Source organism: Sapajus apella, unplaced genomic scaffold (assembly GCF_009761245.1).
Source record: "Sapajus apella isolate SASKATOON/1434 unplaced genomic scaffold, GSC_monkey_1.0 scaffold57, whole genome shotgun sequence".
Classification (NCBI taxonomy): Eukaryota; Metazoa; Chordata; class Mammalia; order Primates; family Cebidae; genus Sapajus; species Sapajus apella.
The window spans coordinates 1,090,004-1,111,581 of record NW_022436997.1 but is presented as its reverse complement, the minus strand read 5'-3'; the positions used below and the strand labels follow the sequence as shown (position 1 = coordinate 1,111,581).

The 21,578-nt window shown below is 39.4% G+C and overlaps 1 protein-coding gene across 2 annotated transcripts in view; it reads right to left on the bottom strand.

The window, feature by feature from the left end:
- The window catches only part of EPG5 (ectopic P-granules autophagy protein 5 homolog), a 118,294-nt gene that overhangs the window by 37,022 nt on the left and 59,694 nt on the right, over window positions 1-21,578 (bottom strand). For both annotated transcript variants that reach the window (XM_032245250.1, XM_032245251.1), the window contains exons 23-28: window positions 20,742-20,963; window positions 18,151-18,274; window positions 14,198-14,342; window positions 11,274-11,445; window positions 9,980-10,142; window positions 511-653 (exon numbers count right to left, since the gene is read on the bottom strand). In XM_032245250.1, coding sequence (XP_032101141.1) covers window positions 511-653; window positions 9,980-10,142; window positions 11,274-11,445; window positions 14,198-14,342; window positions 18,151-18,274; window positions 20,742-20,963 — 969 coding nt within the window. The remainder of the gene's footprint in view (window positions 1-510; window positions 654-9,979; window positions 10,143-11,273; window positions 11,446-14,197; window positions 14,343-18,150; window positions 18,275-20,741; window positions 20,964-21,578) is intronic.

The following is a 21,578-nucleotide window of genomic DNA, read 5'->3' as shown; positions in this document are numbered from 1 at the left end:
ATGAAATCCAAAAGAAAACCACAATGGTCAAATCCAAGTTCACAACCACACTTGAGGGCCCTGATTCCCCTAAGTAACTGTGCAGTAATCTGAGTTGACAATAAGAAGTTCCTGGGTAAATGTGACTTTACTATAAAACATAAGCACTAGCTCTCTCCACAACTGAATTTCAATGCACTGCATCATCTCATAATTCAGGGGTCAGCTAACTTTTTCTATATAGGGCCAGATAGTTAATACTTTCTGCTTTATATCTCTGTTAGAACACTCAACTCTGCTATTACAGCATAAAAACCATAGAAATTATAAATAAATGGAGATGGCTGTGGTCCAATAAAACTTTATTTATAAAAATAAGTAGCAGGCCAGATTTGACCCAAAGGCCATAGTTTGCTTATCTCTGTACTAAATTAATCTGTGGGTGCTGCAAGGTGGTGGTGGCATAGTAGCATGTATGATTACTATTAATAATACAACAAAACATCAAATTATAATGTCCAAAAAACTTACGTGATCAGGTTTTCTGCATGAACAGCGGCTTCCACGATATTAAGTGATGGTGGTTTGGCAGCTTCTGCTTGCAACTGCTTCACTTCTTTCCGCAAAACATGAAGCTGTTGGGTTACTGCTTCATTCTTATGCATGCCTTCAAACTAACAAAAATTAAAGTTACCAAAAGACATTTCCCCTCATGTTTCTAGAACAGATTATTTTATTACAAATACACTAGGTATATGACAAAGAATACTATTACAACTAATGTTACAATTTAATTTAAAACTTTCAGTTGAACTTCAAGGTGATGGAAAAACTTTGAAAGGCCAAGGCAGGTGGATCACTTGAGCTCAGCAGTTCAAGACCACCCAGGGCAACATGGTGAAACTGCATCTCTACTTAAAGAAAAAAAGAATCTCAGGTTTTCTGTGAAGAATCAAACTTAAATAGAATTATTGTCTTATAACAATACTAAAATGTATATCTCTTTATATGACTGCCTTACAAACTGATAAGATCTCGAATTAATTTATCAATAATTCAAAGTCTTTTGTAGGATACTATTTCACTTATGTTTCAATTCAACTCCTCAACTCCTCACCAAAAACAGACCCCATGTCTTCCACCACAGAGGCTTTTCTTTTTTTTTTTTTTTTTTTTTTTTTGAGACAGAGTCTCGCTGTGTCACCCAGGCTGGAGTGCAGTGGTGTGATCTCAGCTCACTGCAACTTCCACCTCCCAGGTTCAAGTGATTCTCCTGCCTTAGCCTCCCAAGCAGCTGGGACTACAGGCATGCACAATCACACCTGGCCAATTTTTGTATTTTTAGTAGAGATGGGGTTTCACCATATTGGTCAGGCTGGTCTCGAACTCTTGACCTCGTGATCCACCTGCCACAGCCTCCCAAAGTGCTGGGATTACAGGTGTGAGCCACTGTGCCTGGCCGAGGCTTTTCTTGCAGCACAGAAAACCCCTCCTCTGCTGATCATGCCTCCCTAGCCATAGTCCTTCTATGTGCTCTCAATCCAACACACACACAACTCAACTTGAAACACTCGGGCTGCAGACACGTGTGCCCAGCATGAAAAAAAGGTGACACAGATGCTGCTCACAAATGCAGCTTTGAAAGGAAGAAAATATATACAATCATAACACAACAAGATAAGATAAAATATGGGGAAATGCCTAAACCAACTCCATGCCAAGGAAAGAGCAACTGGCTAATTCCTAAATTCAGCAATTTAGGTTCCTAAAAACTGATCTTTAATAAAATTTTTATTGGTTTTCAGTAAAGGTATGAAAAATAAGAAGAATTTATTGAACTTTAAAAGAAAATAAATTTTTTTCAGCTCAAAAGATTATTCTTTTCTAAGATTAGCCTTTCTTACTTGAGGAGCTATCAACAAACCCTTTCTCTGACAGTGACATACATAACTGGTTTGCTTATGCAATTTTTGTGTCATTTTTTGGATGCGGATAGAGGCGGAAGAAAAGAGAAGACATCCTGGGCCCAGGCTGCAACACACAAAACTGACATGACAGCCACGGCGAATGTGGGACAGAGAGACAGGGAGGAGGAGCCTGGCCAGGGTTGCAGGGTGCAGTAAAATCTGACTGCAGAGCTGGGAGAGCTCTCTTGGGGAGGGTTTGAATAGCAGGCCAGGAAGTCTGGACTTTTCTTACAGGCACAGCTGAAGAGGCCAGAACATTTAGAAGGCAAGAGTTCTAAATTCTACATTTTCCTCCTACGGTCTTCTCCAATCACATGGGTGAGCAGTGGGGTGTATAGTTTTCCTTTACATTTCCCTGTCCGAACCCCGTCTTCAGCCATCACTGCAATGATTAAAGGTATCTTTTGTAAATAATGTAAATATTTAATTCACAATCTTATTACCTGAGGCCTTTATGTCACTTATGAGGCCTGGGGTTATTATCACGAATTGTGTACTAAAAGTTCCTAAAGGGTGGCAGCTCACGCCTATAATCCCAGCACTTTGGGAAGCTCAGGCAAGCAGATCACTTGAGGTCAGGAGTTGGAAACAAGCCTGGCCAACATGGTGAAACCCTGTCTTTCCTAAAAATTCAAAAATTAGCCAGACGTGGTGGCAGGCACCTGTAGTCCCAGCTACTCAGGAGGGTGAGGCAGGAGAATTGCCTGAACCTAGGAGGCAGAGGTGGCAGTGAGCTGAGATCATGCCACTGCATTCCAGCCCGGGCAACAGTATGAGACTCAGTCTCAAAAAAAAAAAAAAAAAAAAAAAAGTTACTGAAGGGCAATGGTCCTATTTGTTTTACTTACCCAGAATCCCAGCACAGCATAACTCTGACAATACAATGAGCACCTATTTTTTATGACTGTGATAATTTTCTTGCATAAAACTCACCAACAAATCTTTACAAAACTTCTTTAAAAAAAAAAAACAAAACGCTCCATGACATGAAAATGCATGAAAGTAAATACTCAAGAACATATAATGTTAACAATAATTAATTTTTACTATTGGAGAAATGAAAGTTTAAAAAAGAAATTACTTGCATTTAACTAGATAATAAGTCAATACAAGTATCTGAATTAAATTTGAAATCTTTCAAATAACAGACCAATGTTTAATATCCTAAAATGTGATTAGGAGTATCTGCAGTCAGCCTTTTTGTTCAATACGTCACCAAATACAGTTAGACTGGGACCATGTGTGTCACAGAATTGCCTGGCTGGCCTGGAGAGAAAGCAGGCAAACAGGAAGAGAGACAATCTGAGAAGAGGAAGGAAAACACAGAATGAAGGGAGGTGGAAAGGCGAAGGATCCAGAAACCACTTGATTGGAAAATGCAGAGACAGGACTAAAACTGCTTTGTAACCCAAACTTTACAATTGCCATTCCATGTTGTAGAAACTACTAAAAGAAAACCAGCTAGTTTAGGAAAGTTTAGACTCTCTCACGAAAAACATCCCCAAATTACCATTATTTTCCATTCTATTTATTTTTGTTTATTGTTCCCACCACTGTTGAAAGATTTCTATTATTACTATAGTGAAGGTGAGAGAAACTGAATGACCATCAGTTCATAATTACAAGAAGTCATAGACAATAGAACAAAGTAGTATGGTGGAAGCCCCTCCACTTGAGTCATTTTAAGTAGTACAGAAATTTAAAAGTTTCCTTGTCTAAATTTAAAAGTCTGACAAAGCACGTCCTCTAGCCAGTTTTTACAATAATGTGAGGTCCTCAGTGGGTCTTTTCCAGCATTCATTTCTAGGAATGAACAAATTTTTCACATGATAATAAATCAGTCCTGGGGCCAGTAAACATACCCACAATACCAAAGTACATAAAAAAAAATTATAAATCACCCCATTTCCCCAGGGGACATCACTGAATTGTTAGAGGCTTCTATTGGGAAGAGAGAATACAGAAAGAAGCACGTCTCACATCCCATAAAATATATTTGCCTTTGTATACCCCAGACAAGCCATACATAGTTCAACTACTTGCAAATAGCTGGAAATTTCCAGGACATTCTTTCCCAGAAAAATTCTATTAAGGAACAAAATATTTTCATGATATAACCTGAACTCTTTATATATTTAAGGCTGGGCACAGTGGCTTACACCTGTAATCCCAGCACTTTGGAAGGCCAAGCCAGGTGGATCACCTGAGGTCAGGAGTTGGAGACCATCCTGGCCAACCTGGTGAAACCCCATTTCTACTAAAACTACAAAAATTAGTTGGGTGTGGTGGTGCACACCTGTAATCCCAGCTATTCTGGAGGCTGAGGCAGGAGAATCGCTTGAACCTGAGTGGCAGAGGTTGCAGTGAACTGAGATTGCACCATTGCATGCCAGCCTGGGCAACAGAGTGAGACTCTGTCTCAAAAAAAAAAAAAAATTATTTTTAGTAGATGGGGTTTCACCATGTTGGCCAGGCTGGTCTTGAACTGTTGACCTCAGGTTATCCACCCGCCTCCACCTACTAAAGTGCTGAGATTACAAGTGTGAGCCACTATGTCCGGCTTGTTTTAATTTTTTTAGCACACCTCTGCTGAAAGGAAGCATCCTTATTTGTAACACACCACTCATTAGGTTGTGTTGCAGCTTGTTTTGTGTTATGATTAGTTCTATGCTCTTACTAGATTTTGAGTTACACAAGGTCAGGGACTTTGTCTTATTCATGATTATATCATCAGTGCCTCATATAGTCAGTGCTGCAAAATGGATGTGTTTGAAGGAATGAACAACTCTAGATGTATGCCCTTCGTAAGTAAGTTCCCAGATTTTAACTACTTTCAGGAATTTTGTAGGTATTATTCGGCTGTGACAGATATGGAAATTGGAACTTTTTTCTATTAAAAATTAATAGTTCATTCTTTGATTGTGCTTACCTTTGCTTTTAAACAGCTTAATACTTTCTGTACTTAAATATTATATACTGCTTGCTGTATGTTTTTACTCTAATATAAATGTCTCCCAAATAGTCAGTCTTGGGAAGCAGTAAGGATGGTTGCACTGTCTTTCCCAGCCATATTCACAGTAGTTTTTGTCCCTTGCTTGGGCACTGTCATCTCCCAGATATTATGGTAGGTGTTTGCTTTCATTATCCAACTTAATTTTTTTTTTTTTTTTAAGAGTCTCACTTTGTTGCCCAGGCTGGAGTGCAGTGGTGGTATCTTGGCTCACTGCAGCCTCCGCCTCCTGGGTTCAAGTGATTCTCTCTGAGTAGCTGGGACTACAGGGGTATACCACTATGCCCAGCTGATTTTTGTATTTTTAGGAGACATGGAGTTTTACCAGTTGGCCGGGTCGGTCTCGACCACCTGAACTCAAGTGATCCACCCACCTTGGCCTCCCAAAGTGGTGAGATTACAGGCGTGAGGTACTGTGCCTGGCTTATCCAACTGAATCTTCACAGAATGAGGATAAGTTCAGAGAAACATGTTCGGAGACACTGTGAGACTTGCCAGAGTCACATAGCTAGTGAGTACCTCCGTCAGGATTCAGGTCTGCATGTGTCTAAGTTCAAGACCCCTACTTTTCCCATTCAGTATTGCTAGGCCATTTTGCTTCAGCTGTTTCAGCTGCAGCTTCTGAATACTGGCAGTGTGATTCTGAGTAAGCTGATCATGACAGTTAAATCTCCTGTAAGTGAACATAGGTACCATTTCATTTTCTCTCTGAGTCTGCATGATAGTATTGCCTTCTTTTTTCATTCTTAACATTCTTAACATTTCAGTCTTAACATTCTAGATTAGATCAGTTTTTTAAAATTAGCCTTATGGGAAATGACATCAGATTTTAAATATAATTTTCATATTCCTTTTGATACTGCCAAGTAAGTGTGGGCGTTTAGCCTAGAAATGTGATCAGATCTGTGTTTAACAAGATGAGTAATGAAAGAATGGAAAACAGACTAGTCAAGGAGAGAGGTATGGACAGGAAGTCTAATGCAGTAGGTCAAGGGAGAAGCAAGGGTGCCTACCACGGAGAAATGGCAACGGAAACACAGAGAAGGGAATCAATCTAAAGCCATTTCAGAGGCAGAACCAACATGATTTAGGAAGCAATTATGGAAAATACAGGAATGAAGTAGGGTGGAGTAACTGGAAGAGATGATACTGATGCACAGGTTTCCATATGGGGAGACCAGGTATGTGAAATTACAGGAAGAAGAGATTTGGAAGGTAAAGGTAAGATTAATTTGGGAAATAGGGAGTTTGAGGTATCTGTGGTAGAATGAGGCAGGTGGAAATCTAGATTTGGAACTCAAAAGAGAATTCTGGACTAGAGAAACAGAACAGATCATCAACATATGAGTAAATGGTTCTTTTCTGAACTACTCTGAGAGCTACTGGAGTTATTAACTCTCCAGAAAAAAATTTTACATACACTTTCAGGAACTTCACCAATTCTCTAAAGACCATTCACAGACCCCAGATTAAGAACTCCAGCACAGACAGTAGGCAAAAAAAAAAAGAGATGATGTCATATGAAGAAGGGAATCAGGGCAACTAGCAATCTAAGGGTTTGAGTTGAGAAAGCAGCAGCCCTGGAAACTGAGAAGTGGTCAGAGATTCAGAGGGAAGAGATGAGACTACATAAAGTTCAATATCACCAAATGATAGGATGTTAAAAGGAATCAAAACGACTGGATATAGCCATGAGGTGGTAGACTGGACACATCTCTATAGAGGGCTACAGTTTTATGTATAAAAATAACACAACCTACCTTTTGCAGGATATACTCCCTCCCAGTGACAGTTTCATGATAAGTCATAAACACTGAGAACTCACCCTCTCTAACCTCCATTAACACCTCTTTTTCGACAACTAAAGTCATCCATAACCAAAGTTATCCATTTAGGTAATGGATGCCTTCATATTTAAGCACAATCTTTGGCCAAAAATCAGAGCAAAACAATCAGCTTGCATAGCTAATGCCCCAGCTTCGTAGCAGGCAGAGTTTCAGCTTTCCTCTCTCTTGCCCTTTGCCATTAATGTATAACAAAACATATTTTTATCTTCAAGTACTAGAAATATCAACTGGCAAATACTGCCTGGAATAGCCTCAACTAGCAACGACGGTGCTATATAGCTTTCAAGATTATTTAAGTCTCAGCCTATAAAAGTTGTTCACTGTCTTCACGTTTTTAATTGCTCTGGCACATCTGCATTTCAGGCAAAATACTGGCTGCAGCAGATACTATTACTGATACTGAACTTCTAGGTGCCATCAGTAGGGGTTCTCAAGGTTATGGAACTTCCCACGTGGAACTAAGTCAGGGGACTAGGCAAACGAGTGAGGCCAGCAGAAAATTAAAACATGCTTTAATAAAACTTGAATATTACTATTGAGGTTAAGGTCACAAAATACATCTACTTCTTCCAATTCTTTAGGCATCTGCAAAATCTCCTTTTTTCCCTCTGTCCTTCATCACTTTTTCCCCTTCTTTCTTCAAGCAATATTAGCAATTACCAATTTTTCTTTTTTTCTTGAGACAGGGTCTCACTCTGCTGCCCAGGCTGGAGTGCAGTAGCACAATCACAGCTCACTGCAGCCTTGACCTCCTGAGGTCAAGTGATCCTCCCGCCTTAGCCACCCAAGTAGCTTGGACCACAGGCATATGCCATCATTAGCCTGGCTAATTTTCATATAATATTATTTGTAGAGACAGAGTTAATCCATGTTGCCCAGGCTATTGAACTCTTGAGCTCAAGCAATCTGCTCACCTCGACCTCCCAAAGTGTTGGGATTACATGAATGAGCTGCCAAGCCCAGCCCAATTTTCTTTTAAGAAAGGAAAGCACAAGAACTTCAGTATGTTTGTAAAGACATCTAAGCCATGTTCACATCAGTCCTTATCATAAACCATCTTTTTTTTTTTACCTCCCTCCAATCAAAATTGCCTAGAAGACATTTTAGAAAAGGTGTAACTTTTTATTTCAGAATTAACAGAGCAAAAGATTATGTTTAAAATCTCAATTCAAGGGTTCAGACAAATAATATAATACTATGATCCCTTTTTCTGTAAAGGAAAAGAGACAAGTCACTGGTAGGCTTAGAGCTACAGCTCCCTGGCCTGCCTAGTGGTATTTTCCACTGCAAGACCCAGAGAGCTAACAGGAGGTCAGGCAGGGTAAGAGACCTGTTCCTTGGCTAAAGCAGTAAATATTTACAAGTCTTCACAGAGCAAGCTATCAGCCAGAATTGGAAAAACATTTCTTTATAGTTATCTCACTTGTCACTTATAAAAATGCACTTTAGAATTCTCTTCTCTATATAAAATTAACAGCCTGGCAAAGATATGTAGTTTTAAAATATGGAAAAACACGGATTGGTGATGACATCCCTTTTTTTTACTATAACCGGATTTTCAGTATTTTCCTCACTAACTCGAACTCCACCCAAAATTGGCAAATTTTTCTCCCAGTTTTACTTCAGCAAGTGATCTTTTTGTAAATATTTCTACCTTGGTCTTACTGCCACAGTGTTGGTAACTGGAACAAAAATACACCAAAAGAAAACTAACTGTATAAAGCACCTGGCCAAAGATAACTCAATGTTTAGCAGTCACACATATTACAATAACATCCAGGAAAATAAGTTGGACTCATCCTAACTTTTAGGTCAGATTTCTGAACTTATTCAACTGTTGAAAAATTAGAGATACGTTTTGAAAGTAATGAAAACTACAACACATATAGAAGATTATTTGAGAGAAGGAATTTTCTAGGAAAGAGTCTCCCAAGGAAATTGATGGAGAATACATTGAAATAGTTATAATGAAAATTAGTGAAAAAAGAGAAGGGAAATTTCTGAAACACAAACAAGGGTGAGTAAAATACATTTTCTCCAATTTCCAAACTCTAACAGAGTCATTTGTGTATAGACAGATTTAGACCACAGGCAGTGCCCACCTCCAAGCACTGCTCTTTCAGCTTAGGGAATCATGACTTCACTCGAAGGAGAAATACACTGCAGTGATTAATGAACACAGGCTGGCTGGGTGTGGTGGCTCAGGCCTGCAATCCCAGCACTTTGGGAGTCCGAGGCAGGCAGATTGCTTGGGCCCAGTAGTTTGAGACCACCCTGGGCAACATAGCAAAACCCCATCTCTACTACAAATTTTTTTTTAAAAGAACACTGGCTCTGGAGCCGGAATGCCTGGGTCTTTCTGGCTCTGCCACTTACAGGCTGTGGCACTTCGGGTGCGTTACTTAATTAACTTCTCTGTGACTCTACTTCCTTACCTGAGAAATGAAGATGATAATGGCCACCTCACAGAGTTGTTGTGAGGATTTAAGCGTTTAGACAGGGCCTGGCATAAAGTAAAGGCTATGACACGTTAGCTTCAGCTAAGCTTCCATTGTGAAGTCCATACGGTATCACAGATCCAAATTCTGCCTCTATTCCAGCACAAGAAGGTAACTCTGTGGCGGTTCAAGTTTCAGTCACGTTGGTGCACGTCTCTCCTCTGCCCATCGGCAAGCTCCACCCAATTAATCTGCTTCCCTTCCCACGTTCATCTTCAGGGGCTCCCTGCCATGTACAGCAGACAGCCAGAGCTCCCAATGATGGTGCACGCCAGCCTTTCCAATGTGAATTCCCACCATCACCCCCAAAACACTTGAAACAGGCTGACCTAGCCACTGACCCCTAAATGACATCATGGCCACTCCATTTCCATATTCCTTCCAACTGTATCATCACCAAAGTATTTTAAGAATCAGTTGAAGCCCCTCTCTCTAGAAATCTTCTCAATGATTCTATTTTTCTTTGAATTCCTATTTGAATATCTGTCTTACAGGACTCATCTGGTACCTACAGAAATGTGTGATTAGCTCTACGAGTGTTTTCATGTCCCCCAAAACTAGTAAATGTTTGGGACACAGACAGTGTGCTATACATGTCTTTCGATCTTTCTCAGTGATATGCCAACGTTACAGACTCAGTTAAAATTCTCTAAATTCTGAAGAAATTTAAACACTTACCTGAACCGTGACAACTGCAGCTCCTTGGCATTTCTTACCGCTGCTGCCTCTGCACTCCAAATGTAGTGTGGCCTGTTCTTCACGATTCACATACTGCCTGGGCATTGTGTCCAACAGCTCACCATCCAGAGCAACCTGCTGAGATTCCCGAAGAGCTGCAGTTCTGAAAAACACCATCAGGAGGTCAAAGAAAGTCTTAGGAAAGGTTATATGATAAGTAATAAAGGCTGCTAGTTACCCACAGCCAGCATTATAGCGCAGCAAGATACGCATACTCCATAGTAACAGAGGACCAAAGGTTGTGAGCCAAGACTTACGAATATCATCTCCCTGGCAGAGAGGCCAAAGAGAAAGCTAAGAAATGAAAGAAAAGCCTATGGAAAAGTGAGACAACTTTGTAGCCACAAACAAAGCTCCATTTAGAATCCATATTATATCAACAACACTTTTTAAACAGACTCTACAAGAACAAATGAGAATTCTATCCTAACTTAATCAACCTTAAGGGTGGCATTAATTGTAAGTGCCAATGACTTATTAGGTATTAGCAACTGGAAGTGAAATGTCAAAGACCAACAAAGCTAAAGGCATCCATGGGGTGTCAAAACTGGTCTAACTGTATTTATCATTACATTAATGGGCAGGTGCTTATATGTGCACTCAACACACACTCAACAAATGCCTGGACCAAAAACAGTCAAGGAAAAAATATCAATAAGAAATTGATTCACATAGGATTTGTAACAGTGAGGCTCACTTACTGTTAATGAAACAGACTTACTCCACATACGTTCCTTCACACAAGAACTCAAGTTGGATCAAAACCTTAAACTGTTGATTATTTTGTATCCACCATGTGAAATCAAAACATTTAATGACTTTTCCACACTTCAATCAATGTTTATGTCAATTTTTTAAAGAATATGGAGAGGTAGAGAGTACAGCAATGAGAAAAGAAAGGAACTCTCACTTTGCACCTTCCCAACACCATCTTTCCAATATCATAAGATCTCTTCATGAGAAGTATAAGAAAATCTTAACTGGCACTACTGACACCCAGAAATGCTACCATAGGAAACATGAAATTGATAGTTGGTGAGAATACCACATAATTTCAAGGTGAAACTGTAAGACCTGTCACAACTTGGTTAACCAAGTGAACCGTCTGGGCCAGTTTGATCAAACTGTTCTCATGGTAAAGATGCTGATGAGGAAGCCACTCCAGGTAACAAATCATCCAGGCTGTCAAAGCCGTCAGCATGGGAACATGATCCTTGAGGCTGCATGGTCTTACCTGGCCTGCTGTTGCAACAGATTCAGGTCTGTGCACACCAGCTGGATGGCATCCTTCTGACTCAATAGCACAGCAGAGGAAATAACTGGCACGGGTGGCTTCATCGGGTACAGAACAAGGGGAGGCTGGGGAGCCTCATGCTTCTGCAGGTTACTTAAAACCCTTTCTTTAGCTGAAAGAAAAGGAAGTCATATATACTGAGCAATCAGGTGAATTAGCAGATCAGAAGCATGTGGTACAATTCAGTAGAATTCCTATCCTCAAAATGATGATAGTCTTATGATAAAGTTAAAGCTCATGATCTTAAATTATTACCCTAGACAGGCCTTGCATGACATGCTAAGAAGTTTGGACTTGGTATTAGTGTAAAGTTAGTATCTAGTGCTTTACAATAATATCGTGTGAATCTAATGAACAGCTCTATGCAAGCTTGAGTCAGATGGTAGCTATCATCTGAATAATAGTTTAGGTGAATGGAGTAGATCTGGAGTCTGGTTAAGGGTTTAATGCCATCATCCAGAATTCAGAGGAATAGAAGAAAAATGAATAAGCATTTTGGAATACAGCTGAGTCAAAAATCTGCAATCAGGTCAAGGTTTGAACAGGAAGACTGGATGCAGTAAGAGATAAAATGAATAAAGACATACACGTAAGCTACTTCAGCATTTCTATTTATGCAGTCATAGAGTCCATCAGTCATTTACTTATTCATTCACTCAACAAATGATTAATGGAGTCCAAATAAGCAATTCAGTGCCACACACACACACACACACAAGTGAATCTCTACCATACAACTTTGCTCTAGATTACACATGATCTCACACTGTTTAATCAAATTTAAATGTTTGATACTTCTAGACCTAGTACAGAGCTGAATACACAGTAGGTATCCAATAGATTCCTTTCTTCCCTCCTGCTCCCTTCACCACACTATACACATACCACACAGCACGTGGGGACTGAATAACATGAAGAAAAATGCTGCTACATATCCAATTCTTTTCAATAGCAAGAAGCAGAGGAAGGCAGTGTTCAAGGGAATTTCAAGTCAAAAAGTCAACAAGTACTTAAGGGACTACTATGAATTTCCGATTACATTCCAGATGAAACATTCAATTTTCTATTCTTGCTGAGAAAAATTAATAGCCATGACTTTACTTGGCATAAGGAGACTTGTATTGTTTGTACCCCAAACAGAATTAGCATTACAAATAGGTCAAATACAGCACTGTCCCTTATAGCTGGTGTTTTTCCATTAGAACTACCACTTTTTGCACAGATGTAGCCAAGCTGGGTATTCATCACTGGATAAGACTTGTGACTATTTAAGTTAAAGTTCCTTTCAAGCAACATAAGAGGCCATGATGCTAAAGGAAACCTGGGGGCTCTTTCAAACCCAATGTAAGTTACCATAAAAGAAAAACCAGGGATATTTTAAAAACAAAAAATCTAAATTCATATTTAACAGTAAGCTCCACTCTGTACCACAACTGACAAAAATGTTGAAGCCAATAAAACAAATTGAGTTTAAGGAAAAGAAATTGTTAACAGAAGAGTGCTAGTGGAATTTTTCCTACAGCCAATCACAACCACAAATTCAATCATTTAATATAATCATCAACTAACTTCTTATATCTGAGAAAAACCTGAAACTCATTATTTAGAAATCTAGGCCCTAATTCTGTTTAGAAGTGCAAGGTATAGTGATTGCCAGACCCAAGAGGTAGAATACTGAGTGGTGAACAGCAGGTCTCTGGAGTCAGACGGCTCTGCCCAACAACCAGCTATGTGGCCCATGCAGGCAGGTCAGCTAACCAGCTTACAAACTGGGTTTCTTATCTGCTCAGTTGGGATAACGTCACAACATAGGGTTTTTGTGAGGACTGAGTTAATGCATGTAAAGCACTGAGACAGTGCTTGGAACAAACTAAGGGCTTTATAAATCACTAGCTTAACTCTGGTGAAAACAATTCGCCTTTTAGGGCAGTGTTCAGGCAACGTGGAAACACTACAAATAAAAGGGCATGAACAGAAAGCATTTAATAGTTCCCAGATCTACTCACATATTTCTTCTTCTCATTTAACAAACTTTTAGCAATAGAAAAATAAGAATCTATGTGGTTGGCTTGAGGGCAATTTTTATCCCTTCCTCTATATACCTTTCTATATCATTTAATTTTTAAATTAATACATACAACTTTTGTAATCAGAAAAAGTTATTATCGTTTCAAGAAAAAAATGCAGGGAGAGGAACATTGGAGGGAAAAATTTTAGAGCCTTAGACGAGACCAGTCAGTACCACTTTACAGATGAATGATATGAAGTCCACGGAAGTTCTTACTTCTCTCTCTTTATATAACTACTGCATTGGTTCGTGGCAAGCTGCAATAAGAAGGTATTTTTGCATTTCTCTGACTCACTTCAGGGTCCTATTACACTATATATTATAATAAATATTTTGGTCAACAATTGAATTTACAACTGTAGGTCCCATATTTTTGAAATGTATTCAGTATTAAAATTAATAGGTGACCCCAAATATCAGCAACTTTATAGGTTAAATGGGCTTTTGTGGCCTGAGAGAAAACTGTTAATTTATAACACTGTTTCTCTAAAAAAAAATGTATTGGGAGAAACAAGCACCTTAAAAACTTCAGGAATCTGATTCATTTGTATGGTAAGGGTTCCAGGTACAAAAGAAAAGAGTTTATAAAAGAAAAAGACAGACTTCTGATTTTTAAAACTGCAAACCCAAAGAAATGGCATTTATAGTTGCGCTTTTCACCACTGTGTAAATAAACTGAAAGCACCAGGGAAAAAAGAGACACTGGGGGAATAAAGTATATCAGCCTCAACCCTCAATGGCTCTGATTCAATCATCCATTCACTCAGTGGAAGAGGCAGGTGCTCACAGGACCCACCCAGCAAAGGGTCAGTGAAGTCCAGCTGCACTGACAAATTGCAGGGTGTGGAATGGGACTCAAGCTTGGCCTGCGTCCACAGACCAACAGTCTCCTGAAACTCATGATAGATGCGCTCCATGTTCAAATATTCCATCCACAGATCCTGGAACAGAAAGACAGTATTTTAACTCTGACAGACAAGTCACAGATTCATTTATAAAACTATATATTTAACTATAAACTGAACCAGTAAGTTTCAACGTGAAGTGGTCTACTCCAAGTTCTCCAGGATTAGGATAAATTGCCATGAAAATGACCACTCTAACAATCTCTGAGGTAGCTATAAAACTTTTTTGATTGTGTATCATGATTAGAAAAAATTTTAACAGCCCCATATGTATATTTATAAATTACATATATATACTATACAGCCAATACATTACATATACTATAAGACATAGGTAAAAAATAGCAACTCTTAAAGAGAGAAAAAATAAAATCTTAAAAATAATCAAATCTAAATTAGATCAAGACACTAAATGCAACTATCAATTTACAGTAAATACAGGGGACAGAAAAACATGTTAAACTACACCATGAAGATACAGTTAGCAAAATCCATACTGTGGGGAACCTCTATGGACAAACTACTCAGCTTCTACAACAAATAAATTGCAAGGAAAAGTAAAGGGATAATGGGAGGGCTTGAAGATTAAATAGGTTTATAAGACATATCAACCAATCACACATGTGGATCCTGATTCAAACTATGAAAATAAATAAAAATAAAACTTTTATGACATTTAAGAGAAAGCTGGAAACTTGAACACTGACTAAATATTTGACATTAGAAATTATTTCTAATATGTTTGGGTACACTACTGGGTTATATCATTTTTTAACCTTATCTTTTAAAATCTTCATGTATCACGTGCTCTCTGGGATTACCTCTGAGATAATATGGAGGAGGAAGTGGATGGGCTATAGTGAAACTAGACACACGGTACGTGCCAAGAGGGGGAGAAGAGCAAGCCCATTATACTGGTCTGCCTATTTTCCTGTATGATTGAATTTTTTCATAATAACAGGTATCATATAAGTGAATAAATGAGAAAAAAATAAATATAGCAGTTCTAGTATCCTCTCCCTACACTCCTGTGGGCTGTCTTATATATTCTGAATTATATTTATTTCACTTTGGTGCTCACTACATATTAGAATGGGGGACTGCCTTTAACAACAACGAAAAAGTCAAATTGTCAATGAACTTCAAATAGTAGCAGCAAGTGAGCAAACAGGGACTATGAGTTTGTAGACCATGATTTTCTTTTGGATTTTAATTGTTCTAAAGGCCCAAGAATTCCTCTAAAACAAAAAATGTCCCTTGTTTTTCAATAAGCATGCTGCTGTGAAGTCCCAAATCATTATTTCCAACCCAATCCCACAGTGCAAGGCATTCCAGACTCAGAGGAGCAGCTGCAATGTAATAATCCTGATCATAATCCTGAATCCTACATGCAGTTGACTGTTCAATGTGCTGGGCCAGATCCTCCTATTGTGTACACATTTCTTTAAAGAGGATCACTATGTCACTTTCTCTGCCTCTATGCTAAGTAACTGTTAACAGAGGCTAATGATTACAGCAAATACTAGGAATCAATGAAAGGTAAGCAGAGATGTCTTAGACACCATAAAAATACAAAACAACCCTAAGCTTAAACTACAGATCAAGAAATTAGACATCAAATGTCAAGCAAAGACTGACTTAAAAAGAAAAGGAGGGAGAAAGAGAGCAATTAATTCTGCAACTGCTGAGGAACCAGGATAAATCTCAGAGAACCAAGAAAGCTATGGCTGAATTTAAAAAAAAAAAAAAACAAAAAAACAACACTAACCAAGTACCTACCATGTACAAAGCTTTGGATAAGGATGAGTCAAGTACAAAAAGATAAGGATGGAACTGCACTAAAGGATGTCAGGACATCAAGGTCTCATGTTTATTCTTCTTGTTTCTCTGGCTCTATATTCTCAGTCCCGTTTCTCCGTGCCTTAAATGTTGTTGTTTCTCAGGGTTCCATCTTCAGTCCTCTTCTTTGTCTACGTATTCTCTTACCATTAAATCCATATATCCTACTTTGCCTCATTCCTGAATTCTAGATCTCTATCTCCCCTCTGACCAACTCCTTGATAGAGATCTCTCTGAAGCCCCTCAGACACCTCCTCTTCCAGTGTTTATCTCTGGGGACCAAAGTTAGAAATGTGGAAGTCTTTGGGTATCTGATTCTTCCTCAATATATTTCATTTCATCCATTTGATTAATAACTGCTGCTATTTCTAGAGCTCTCCAAAGATTTCAAAATACAATCCAAATTCTTTAGAAAAGCATACATGGCCCTTAGGGATTTCACTCCTACTCACCTCTCTGGTTTCATCTGCCCCGCCTCAGTTGCTTTGCCCTACCCTGCACCTTTCTGAACATGCCCTAACCTCTCTCACCTGCTATGTCTCTGCACACACTGGTCTTTCTGCCCATTAACATCCTCTCTGCCACTCGATAACACCAGGCCTTTCCTTTCCACCTGCCCAACTCCCATATGTCCTTCAGGGGTCAGTTCAAAGGTCACCACTCCAGGCCCAATCCAAATCAGGGGCTATTCCTCTATGTTCCCACAGTGCCCTGTGCATTCCACTCTCAAAATCCTTTTTTTTTCTTCTTTGAGTCAGAGTGTCTCTCTGTTGCCCAGGCTGGAGTGCAGTGGCATGATCTCGGCCCATTGCAACCTCTGACTTCCAGGTTCAACCGATTCTCCTGCCTCAGCCTCCTAAGTCGCTGGGATTACAGGCGTCCACCATCATGCCGGCTAATTTTTTGCACTTTTTAGTAGAAACGGGGTTTCGCCATGTTGGCCAGGCTGGTCTTAAACTCCTGACCTCAGGTGATCCACCCGCCTCAGCCTCCCAAAGTGCTGGGATTACAGGCATGAGCCATGTGCCCAGCCCACAATCTTAATCACAAAATGTAATAATTGTTTGTTTAGTCTCCTGTTTAACAATAAGCTCTTTGGAGGCAGGGACTGTATCAGATTTCTTTTTGTATCTTTGAAACCTGGCATTTAGAAGACACTCAATAAATACTCACAAAAGAAAAGGAAAACAAGAAGAAAGAAGGCAAAGAAGGAAAGAAAGAAAACAAGATAAAGATACCTACTGAGATGAAATATACACACAATGTGAAAGTAGGAAGGTTTAAGGATCCAAATGAAAGTGTCTCAAGTTTTAGAGATTCCTAAATCCCATCCTGGTGCTGGACAATGCTCAAGAGAGTGCAATCCTAGAAAAAGAAAGAACTAGAATAGAAGAGCATTGTCTTTCCCAGCCCCTTTTCCCTATCCCCAAGATGGCTAGAGAAGCTTAGAGAAAACTGAGATTATGAGAAGTTTTGGTCTGATAAAGGATCACAGACATCTTTGAATGCCTGGGAGAGAACAGCTTAGGACATACAAAGACTGAAATCGAGTGGCTCCAGGAGAGACACCAGAACTGTGACAATGATGAGTAAGCACCACCAAAGCCAATCAAAGGTGAGCTTCTGATCTCCTCCATGCAACTAACCTCCTACATCACATATGGATCCTTACAAATTCTCACACTGCTTGTAAGAATGCGAGTAGAGATAACTGCTTAAAGGTGTTCAGCTACTAACAACTTCAAATTTAATAAAATTCAGTCAGAGGAAGGTTATGGTTACGAGGTTGTAAAAAGCCCTAGAACAAGCTTTAAGCCTTGTAGAAGGCACAGTGAGGCAGGAAATTCAAAAGGGAGTATTCTCTCCGTATAATCCCTTAGATACTGACAAAGCCCACAGAAACGATGACCATCTGAGTGACTATCCATTTTCTTATCAATAAATGGTTTTACCATCATGAATATGATCAGTTCAAATTACAAGAAAGACAGTGCCAAAGTTTCACCTGCTGATTCTGCATCACTTTTGCTAGCCTGTGAATATCATAATGCTTTGGTAGAGAAGGGATATAGGTATCTCCTTTTTGAAAATTCTCATCTTCTAGCCATAATATAAATACATTGAAGAGCCTAAAAGATAAAAACATAATTATATGAAATATAAAAAGATGAGCATGCAAATGAAGTTTCTTACATCTCTAGGAACACTGGCACCACTACGTAAGAGTAAAGAAAGCCCATAATACAGAAAATGTGGCCAACAAACACCACGGCTCCCAGGAACTCTTGGTCCGGCAGGGGAGACGTGTTCACGTATCATTCAAATATGACACGATAATTGCTCAAACAAAGCGTTTGAAGCAGGAGCTCTACCAACCACTCTTAAAGTTTATTTAAACACAGCACACAGAAGAAAATAACTGGAAAAGGCGATTTTTACCAGACCTAGGATCTGAATTTGGAGCTTTTCTTTCCTGGGCAATTCTGTCACAATTATTTTTGCTTTTTCTAAGCTTAGAAAAGCAAAAATAACATAATGACATTCAAATAAAAACATTTCAGAGAAAATATTAAGAGCTCTTTTAAACTTATGCATTGTAGGAACTTTCCAGCTTCAGGCTCAAGAACCATCTCTTGCCTCAAAGAACCGCAAATAAATCTCACAGCATGTGTGTATCCTGCTGTCATCAAGAAGGAATAAAATAAAATCAGACTTAAAAAAATAAAAGTTCTGGCCGGGCACAGTGGCTCACACCTGTAATCCCTGCACTTTGGGAGGCTGAGGCGGGCAGATCACGAGGTCAGGAAGTTGAGACCAGCCTGACCAACATGATGAAACCTGGTCTCTACTAAAAATACAAAAATTAGCTGAGTGTGGTGGCACATGTCTGTAATCCCAGCTACTCAGAAGGCTGAGGCAGAAGAATCGCTTGAACCCAGGAGGTGGAGGTTGCAGTGAGCCTGGATTGCGCCACTGCACTCCAGCCTGGGTGACAGAATGAGATTTTGTCTCAAAAAAAAAAAAAAAAAAAAAAAAGAGTTCCAATTTTCCAGTAAAAACTTTTTTAAAAATAAAAATATGATACTTCCTTCATTTTTATTTTGTTTTTACCAGCAGTACTAGAAAAATAGTCGGCAATACACAAATTACTGGGTGGGGGACTGGGAGGTGGCCTGGCATGACTTTACTCAATAAAGTGGAAAATTTCCTCCTTTACCTCTGTAACAGCCAGTCCAGGAAGAGAGACAAGGACAGGGCTTTGTGGTTCTTACAGGGAAGAGATTGCTAGGTAGTTCTCTCCCTCAGCTTCTGACTCAGTGAAATAAATGGCCACTTTATGAACACATCCCAGGAAGGGGAATATAAGAGAAGCAGACGGGAATATCAAAGACTTTTTTGGCTTATCTAAAATATTCACCGAGAAAGCCTTCCACAGGTTAAGGCTGGTTAAAAATAAGCTTTCCTTCAACAAGTAAAATAAGGGGAGAAATCATTCTGGAGGCTGAGAGAGTGCCCTCAGAGCTTGAGGGCAAACAAGCCCGAGGCCTCGGTGCTAGATGAAATGGGGGCCTCACCAAGCTATTGTATATTCAGGATTAATTATTAAGAGCCATTTTTATTAAGTCTTATTTGTAAGACTAGTATTTGGTTTATACCAAACTTATAAATGAAAGGTGAAGGAATAGTGTGAAAAGAATCCAAACTTACTTCAGCGTTCTTAACCTTTAAGAGGCGGCAAATATTGTAACCTGATTTTATAGGGCACATATTTTGGGAAGATCACTAAACCCCCATCCCAGGTGGATCCCTGAATCCTGTGGAGGATCTGTGAATCACACTTAAAGAGCCCTGCCTTGGTCATGTGTTCTAAGCTAGGTGTGGTGGCACATATCTGCAGTTCCAACTGCTCAGGAAGATCACTCGAGCCCAGGAATTCAAGGCTGAAGTGCGCTATCATTGTCTCACTACGATTGTGCCTACAAAAACCCACTGCACTCCGGCCTGGGCAACATAGTGAGACACTCCTTCTTAAAAAAAATTAAAAAGAACTATTCTAGCAAGGTTTTTTTGAAATGAAGTCTCACTCTGTTGCCCAGGTTGGAGTGCAGTGGCATGATTATGGCTCATTGCAGCCTCGACCTCCTAGGCTTAAGGGATCCTCCCACCTCAGCCTCCCAAGTAGCTGGGATCACAGGAGCATGCCACCAGGCTTGGCTAATTTTTTTTTTTTTTTTTTTTTTTTTTTTAGAGACAGGGTCTCACTATGTTGCCCAGGCTGTCTGGCAAGCTTTAATAGTTGTTTACTTGCTATGACAAAATTTGGTTTATTTCTATTTTTACATAAAGAAATAGAAGAGGATTTATCACTTAGACTCCAGCCACTCGATACAAGTACATCCAAACTGTTGGTTCACTTCTCTTGAGGAACATAAAAGAGAAACATTTCAAGATGCAAATCTATATCAAAGCCACCTTGCATATTCAATCTAACCGTGTTAAGAGAATAACATCTAGCAGTTTGTAACACAGTTAACTGCGCCAGCACAGTACTTGTGCTGTAAACAACAATGTAAGTGGCTAAATAACCATACTCACCTCACCAGCTCCGTGTGCAGCTCTGGTGAAGTCAGGTAACCAGGGGTGCCAGCCTGGCTCTCTGGCAGCCCTTCACTGCCCTCTGCTGGAACACGGAGGGCCTTGCTTGCAGCATGGTGGAAGTCGGCCACCTCCGTCAAACGTCTCTTCATTTCTTTCAACAAACTGATATAAGCAGGACTTTGAAAAAACCTTCTCCCAATGCAACCATCTATGGGTAACCTTGAAAAACACAAGCACAGATCTATAACCTTTCGACACAAGATGCACTTTCTGTATGGCATAAAATAGCTGTCAATTATCAAGGTAATTTATTGTGATCGTGCATATACACCATTAAATTAATACCTATTATTTCTACCTCAAAGATTATTTTGATGATGCAACAAGATGGTGTATATGAAAGTAGTTTTAAAAGTGTGAAATGCTGCACAAATGTAAGACATCATCACTACTTAGAGGTACAGCATAGACTAAAGATGGTCTGTGTTCTTGAAGAACTTGCAATCTGGCAAAAAAAAAAAAAGTTGAAGTCACTAAGAATCTATTTTTATATATATACATTTTTATGTATATTTTATATAGTTTTATATATACATTTTTATGTATTTTTATATATTTTTTATATTATATATATACTTTTTGAGACAGAGTCTCACTCTGTCGCCCAAGCTGGAGTGCAGTGGCACAATCTCGGCTCACTACAACTTCTGTCTGCCTCCTAGGTTCAAGCAATTCCCCTGCCTCAGCCTCCAGAGTAGCTGGGATTACAGGCACATGGACTAATTTTTGTATTTTTAGTAGAGAAAGGGTATCACCATGTTGGCCAGACTTCTC